General features: G+C 41.8%; 1 protein-coding gene across 1 annotated transcript; it reads left to right on the top strand.

Moving 5' to 3' along the window:
- Positions 1 to 227: 227 nt before the first annotated feature.
- LOC128846077 (olfactory receptor 14A16-like) lies at positions 228 to 1184 on the top strand. The gene has a single exon (XM_054045151.1). It carries the CDS (start codon positions 228 to 230, stop codon positions 1182 to 1184), a length of 957 nt encoding a protein of 318 aa, XP_053901126.1.
- The last annotated feature ends 6822 nt before the right edge of the window (positions 1185 to 8006 follow it).

Below are 8006 nucleotides of genomic sequence, written 5' to 3'. Positions count from 1 at the left end.
CTGGTCACCTTAGACCTGTGTGATCACACACTGGAGAAGTGCTCTGATTGTCAGAGGTGAGGAGCCCTCATGACTTCTAGTCAATGGAAGTGAAGAGTGCTGTGCTCCTTTGACATCCCTGAAATATTATTAAGATGAGAATCAGACTCATTCGATCTGTTACTCTAATTCTGACCTTTTTCCTTGCCCTTCCCTCTACAGCAGAACACAGTATACCGAGAAGGAAAATGAGCAACCAAACTTCAACATTCGATTTTCTGCTCTTGGGATTCTCTGGTGTTCGGGAGCTGCAGCTGTTACACTTTCTACTGTTTCTAGTTCTTTATCTGGCAGCCTTGATGGGGAATCTTCTCATCATCACAGTCATAGCCCTTGACCATCATCTTCACACCCCCATGTACTTCTTCCTGCTCAACTTATCCTTCATAGACCTCTGCTACATCTCTGTCCCCATTCCTAAATCCATGGTCAATTCACTAACCAACTCGAGGTCAATTTCTTATTCTGGGTGCGTCACCCAAGTCTTTCTCTTTCCCTTGTTCGCGGTAGCTGAGCTCAGCTTCCTCACTGTCATGGCATACGATCGATATGTCGCCATCTGCCAACCTCTTCATTACGAAGCTATAATGAACAGAAGAGCTTGTGTCCGAATGGCAGCCAGTGCATGGCTCTGTAGTATTCTCAATTCTGCATTACACACTGGGACCACATTTGCATTAACCTTCTGTGGAGGGAACATGGTGGATCAGTTCTTCTGCGAAATCCCTCAACTACTCAAGCTCACCTGCTCTGACACATACCACAGAGAATCTGGGGCAATTGTATTTAGTGCTTGTTTATCTTTATGCTGCTTTGTTTTTATAATTGTGTCGTATGTTCAGATCTTCACCACGGTGCTGAGAATCCCCTCTGAACAGGGCCGGCATAAAGCCTTCTCCACCTGCCTTCCTCACCTCTTTGTGGTTTCCTTGTTCCTCTGGACTCTTACTGTTGCCTACCTGAAGCCCACCTCAAGCTCAACATCAGGGTGGGATCTCATGGTGGCAGTTCTCTATTCTGTGGTGCCTCCAATTATGAATCCCATCATCTACAACATGAGGACCGAGGAGATCCAAGCTGCCCTGAGGAGACTGATAGCAGGGAGATTATTCACCATGAATATAAAGTCCATAGTTCTCCCTTGACTGTGATATTATTCTGTTGATGACCCATCAAGGACACTTAGCTCTCACAGTATCAGAGGGGTAGCCGTGTTAGTCTGAGTAGCCGTGTTAGTCTGAAGTCTTGCATCTGAAGAAGTGAGGTTCTTACCCACGAAAGCTTCTGCTCCCAATACTTCAGTTAGTCTCAAAGGTGCCACAGGACCCTCTGTTGCTTTTTAGCTCTCACAATGGCCAGTAGAAGAAATGCATCCCGCCAAGTAAGCCTTCCTGTGGACACCTCAGCAAGAATATGGGCAATGGATGCACCTGTGAGTCATCAAAGCATGTAAGGACATGTGATATGCTTATGTGACCCTGGACTCCATGTTGAAACAGTAACTTTCTACAAACAGAGGCTGTGAACTTTCTTTGAGATAGTAAAATTTCTTGCACATGACAGAGGATATAAAAGACCCCTGAGGCATCTCCATTTTGTCTTCATTTTCTGCTTCATTTCTATGCACTGGATTTTTACCAAGCAAGTTTGGAACAAGGACAACCCCCTAATATGTTTGGGTGATTCCAGAGAAACATTTGCAATCTAATAATTTATTCAATTTCTGCTATCATCCTGATCTTTGAACACTGAAAGACCACTTGAATGTATATGATCTATTAACCATTAATAATTCTCTTTTTTGTCTTTTATTAATAAACATTTAGATTTTAGTTACTAAAGGATTGGTATCAGCGTGATTATTGGCTAAGGTCTAAGTTATATATTTACCTGGCTAAGTGGCTGATCCCTTGGGACTGGAAGGACCCTATATCTGATTAAATTGGTTTTCAGTAACCACTCATCCTTTACTCCAGTGTCTGGGTGATGAGCCATGGGCTGGGATAATTAAGAAGACTGCATGTCTGGCTTCTCGTTAACCAGTGTGGTGAGACAGAAGTTCACGTTTGTTACTGGCTTGGTATAATGTAACGGTAGAATAGCAACCAGTTTGCGGGAGTCTGCCCTATGTCTCAGCAGTTTGTCCTGAATTTGGCTTTGTCAGCTGTGACCCGCTGAGGAACAGTGACATCCCTAAAGACAGTCCTACCTGACTCTGTATAATGAGGACAAATATGGACCCCATTTCAGTTTTTATTGTGTCAGGGGAGGAGTTACTGTGTAATATTTTCTCTTATGTTATGCTTTGTTCCTGCTGTGGTAAATAAATTATTATACTTTGTGTAGAGAAAGCTGTCTGGTCACTCAATTTAGTATTGGTAACAGCTCCAGGGGGGAATAACAGCAGGTAATGAATCCAATTGACCCTGCTGGGAAATCACAGTTGGTGCACAAGTTACTATACCCCAGGATCCAGTTTAAGAGTTGGTGAATAACATCGATCCCGCTAAGAGAGGGGCAGGCACGAAGCTGTGACCTGATGGGTGCACTCAAAGAAACCATAGAAGGGGTCAGAGGTGCAGCTAGCCCTGTAACTATGACAAAGTGCAATTTCACTTTTCACTTCAAAGAGATCCAGATTTAGCCAATGTTTTTTTATGCATACAACTATTCAAAGGTTACTAAACGTGCCCTGGACCACAGAATTTGGCTATTATTAATTATTTGATATTAATTATTTATTAATATTATTATTTATTAATTAAATTTATTGATTACCATGTTTATGCGTAGTTTTTTACACAGCCATTCAGGGAAGCATCATATGATTAGATAGATAGATAGATAGATAGATAGATAGATAGATAGATAGATAGATAGATAATCCTTGCAAATTATTGTGCTTCTTTTTCTGTTCTTGACTGTAAAAGATCAGATTATTATTTCCTTCAAACTATTTATTATTCAGCATTATTCACTAAAGAATTTCTGCAAATATTTCGTACTGAAACCAACAATATACCAGAGATACATTGATGGTATTTTCATCCTCTGGACAGACAATATAAATTTCTTCATAGATTTTCACCACAATTTCAGCAACCACCACCTACCCATCAAGCTTTCTCTAGTATACTCCCATACCAGCATCAACTTCCTGAACACCACCATCAGCAATGGGATTCTACAGACAACTCAACGCATTTAACTTCACAGATCCACTAAGCACTCCAGCACACCAAGAAGTCTGTTATTTACAGCTAGGTACTCAGATGTCACGTTGTTTCTCCTAGGAGAAAGTCTGGGATACACACCTTAACACACTTAATGCCAGCTTCACAAAACATGGACACACCAACAGAGAAGTAGATTGCAGCATGGAACAGGCCACCCAAGTATCCTGGGAGAACCTACTTCAATACTGGTCACTTTTTAAGAACAGGTTAGATGAACACCTATCAGGGATTATCTAAATAATATGTAGTCCAACCTTAGTGCAGAGGTCTTTGATAGATGACCTGTTGAGGTCCTTTCCAGTCCTAAATGTCTATGATTTCTGTAAGGATCAGATTACCATCTCAATTAGACCGATGTCACTGCAGAGGAGCACCTTCACATGGGTGGAGGGTATAAAAGGCCAGGGCCCTTTGGATGCTGACGCATTTGGAGCGCTGACCTGCCGCATTTGGAGCGCTACTGCCGAAAGGGCATCTGGGCCATAGACCTGCCTGAGTTCTGCCCCTAGACCCCACTCCTGCTTGTCCTTTTCCACCATGGCCCACATGCACTGCTCCTTTTCCCACCTCTGCTCTGCCTCTTGCCCCTGAGAACCTCCTCTCCCACAGGCCACTCAGGGTGAAGAGGCATGAACAGCGGGCAGGGGCTCACATTGGAGAGGGTGAAGAGATGTGAGCAGCAGGGTGGGGGGTGCTTGGGGAGGGTCGAAAAGGCACAAGTGGCAGGTGGGAGGCCCTTGGGGGACGAGGTGAAGAGGTGGGAGCAGTAGGGGGGCATTGGGGAAGGAGGTAAAGGGGTGCAAGTGGCGGGCAACGGGGCCTCAGGGTGGGGGCAAACAACCACTGTTGCTGTGAGAATAACCACTGCTGGGCAGTTCACACAAAACCTCTAACATGTAAAATCTGAATTATATGAATGCTCTGGTGAGTCATTCATGAATTACCTTACAGGATGACACCAGAAAACTCCTAGTCCCAGACTTGTTCCCAGAAATGTGTGTCTTGTACTGCCCAGAACCTGCCTGGACTATGCTGGTTTATAAAAAGTCCAGTATTTCATTAATTGAAAATGATAAACACAAGCAATATTATCTCAGTTGGAGATTCCCAAACACTTCATTCCAAAGATATGGGTTTAGATAAAACAATTAAACAAGATTATTAATTACATAAAGATGGATTTTAAGTGATTACAAGTAATGAGGCAAAAACGTCAGAATTTAGTTACAAAGAAAATAAAATGCAAATGAATACCTAATTTAGCAAGGTAAATGAATTCAAAACAAAGGTTTTTTCTCAACAAATGCTTCTTTGCAACCTTTTAATGCCTGGATGTCTCCAAGCCAGGACTCCTCCCCCAGTTCAGTGTTTTTTTCAGGTGTTTTTGATGCCATGAGCAGAGAGAAAGGAAGGACAGAGAGGGATCTGTGTTGTTTGTTATCTATGCTTAGATTAGTCCCTCCAGTTTTAGGATTATCTCCAGCTTGGGTTCAGGTGACAGCCAGTCTGTTTACACAGGACCCCAGCTGTTTCCATTTTCAATATTTAAATTTCACACTTATACCAGTCTTTCTGGCAAAGTACTGCTGCTTACCTAGGTGACAGACAACTGGATGTTGTGATACATGGCTGAGATTTTGGTTAGCTGTTTGTTTCTGGGGAACTGAACTGAAACGGTTTTTCTAAACTTGGAACATGTCGTACAGTAGAATCTTATAATCAGGGTTCGATCCAGGCACCAACCTAGCAACTAGGGCGGCACATGGAAGGGGGCTGCACGTCCGGCTCTGCAGCGGCAAGTCCCTCACTCCCTCTCGGAGGGAAGGACCTGCTCCCAAATTGCCATCGAAGAAGCGGCGTCGGTAGAGTCGTGGCAGAACTGCCGCAGATCGTGATCGTGGCACTTTTTTTTTGGCTGCTTGGGGTGGCAAAACCCCTGGATCCGGCCCTGCTTATAATTTTACATATAACGTTACCATACATATTTTAGTAGTACAATAATGTTCATCAGGTTATGAGTTTTCAAATGATAACTCAAAAGGCATACTTTGTAGAAAATTTACTTTTGTAAAAAGGGTGAAAATAAGAGTACAATCTGTCACAGTCGGTATTTCTGAAACAAATTCTTTTTAGAGTTTGCAACATTCCCACAAACCAGAAATCCCACTTTTTGGCCAGTTCGACTTGCAAGTTTTGTTTGGCCCAATGCTATGCTATATTGCTTAGTAAATATTAACATTTATTCATCACCAGTCAGAGCAACCTCCTGGCCACTTAACAGTAACATCTCAAGAAGTGAGGCCTCACCAGAAAACAACAAGGTACAGTTTCTTTCCTCTGATATCTTAATTTAGACATCAGGACAACTGGAATCTGCTGAGGCACGCAGATCAAAGTAGTGGTGGCTCATTGACAGTGGAATAGTCTTATGAAACTGCAGCCCAAGTCTGTTAACATTCAGGAAGTGAAATGTGGCCTACCGATTCTCTCAAAAAGGGGATGGAGGCTAACAGTGAGGTGGGAAAATTTGCAAACAATACAAAACTACTCAAGATAGTTAAATCCAAAGCAGACTATGAAGAGTGACAAAGGGGTCTCACAAAACCGGGTGACTGGGCAACATGATGGCAGATGAAATTCAATATTGATATATTTAAAATAATGATATAATAAAATATAATTGATATAATAAAATAATTTAAAAATAAAATAATACTAAAAACATTGGAAAACATAATCCCAACTGTAATGCAACACGTATATTTAGACCCCCCAACTATAAAATGATAGGATCTAAAAATAGCTGTTGCCACTCCAGAAAAATCTGAGAGTCATTGTGAATAGGTCTCTGAAAACATCTTCTCAATGTGCAGCTGCAGTCAAAAAAGCTAAAGGAATGTTGGGAATCATTAAGAAAGGGATAGATAATAACACAGAAATTATCATATTGCCTCTATATAAATCCATTGTATGCACACATCTTGAATACTGGGTGCACATGAGGTCACCCCATCTCAAAAAAGATATCTTAGAATTGGAAAAGGTACAGAGAAGGGCAACAAAAATGACTAAGAGTATGGAACAGCTTGCATATGAGGAGAAATGCACTTTTCTGTTTGGAAAAGCTATGATTAAAAGGGGATGTAATAGAGGTCTGTAAAATCATGAAAGGTGTGGAGAAGAGAATAAAGAAATATTTTTTACTCCTTCACATAACATAACATTGGTCACCCAATGAAATTAAAAAGCAGCATATTTTAAACAAATAAAAGGAAGTACTTCTTCACACAACACAGAGTCAAACTGTGGAACTCATTGAAAGGGAATGTTGTGAAGGCCAAGACTATAATGAGATTCATAAAAGAATTAGATAAATTCATGGAAGATAAGACCATCAATGGCTGTTAGGCAATACAGTTTGGGATGCAACCCCATGGTCTAGGTGTTAGTAAACTTCTGTTCGCCAGAAGGAGGGAGTGGATGACAGGTGATGGATCACTCAATGATTCCCCTGTTCTGTTCATTCCCTCTGAAGCATCTGCCATTGGCCACTGTTGGAAGATTGGGTATTGGTCTAGATTAACCATTGGCCTCAACCAGAATGGCCGTTCTTCTGTTCTTCTGTGCTACGCAGGTGGTTGACTATAGGATCATAACATTCTTTTTGCTTTCAAATCACTGAATCTGTGAACTTTTCCCTGTGGGTCTCTGCTGCTGAGCTGTGCAGGGCTCCAGGGAGTAAAATACACATGGATAAATCACCTTCCCTCAGCATAGGTCCTTGAATGAGAGTGAGGGTCAAAGCCAGCTGTGCACAGCTCATCTGCTGAGAGGAACGGGTTGGAACCAAATACAGTTTTAGAGTGAGAGATGAAAGGACTCTTAGAAAGTTGTGCCTTTGCTTGTAGATACTACTAGATAGTCAGACAGACAGATAGATAATGACTACAGAATCCTGGCATTGGACTGAATGAATCACATATTAAGAAAATATCCTCAAATCCACAGTAAGTTTTCTCATTCAATTTAATTTCTCTGAAGGTTAACATCCAGGGGTAGATTAAGAACAGTAATAAGAATTACACTCAGATGTCCTTTATATTTTCCTACCAATTTACTCATCTGCGGCTGAGAAGGAAAAGTTAATGTTGTTTAATAATATATAATTAGAAAACCCATTCATTCTCTGGCATCTCTGTTTATTTCTTTTTCAAAGGAAAGTACAGCAAAGTAACGGACATAGCTGATAGGTCACAGAATATGTGTCATACACACTAGCCCCTTTAAACAGGGTTAGAGTTGTACAAGCAGCCAAAGCCTGTCTACTGGGACACAACCCCTGGCCATAGAGGGGGTCAATAGAACCAGAACACCAACCTCCTGGTTTAGCAATGTGTCCAGCGTACGACACTGTTGCCAGCTGACCACAGGTGCTGTAAATGGGTGCACTGACCATACACAGGCTAAGATACAGTCCATCCCCAAAAGAGCTTACAGTCAAGTAGAGAAGGAAGAGAAAGGGAAGGTAAACTGAAGCACAGAGAGGAGAAGTGACTGGTACCATATCACAGCAGGTCAGTGACAGAGCCAAGAAAAAAAACATGTCCTCTGATTGCCACTGAATGACACAGCACAGACCTAAAGTCACAGTGGGAAACAATACAACATGCAAGTAACTGAGCACTGCTAATAGCCCATCATAACATAGATATTCAGAGTTTCACAGAGTCC

Source organism: Malaclemys terrapin, chromosome 12 (genome assembly GCF_027887155.1).
Source record: "Malaclemys terrapin pileata isolate rMalTer1 chromosome 12, rMalTer1.hap1, whole genome shotgun sequence".
In the NCBI taxonomy this organism is placed as follows: domain Eukaryota; kingdom Metazoa; phylum Chordata; order Testudines; family Emydidae; genus Malaclemys; species Malaclemys terrapin.
This window is presented reverse-complemented; position numbering and strand designations above follow the sequence as displayed.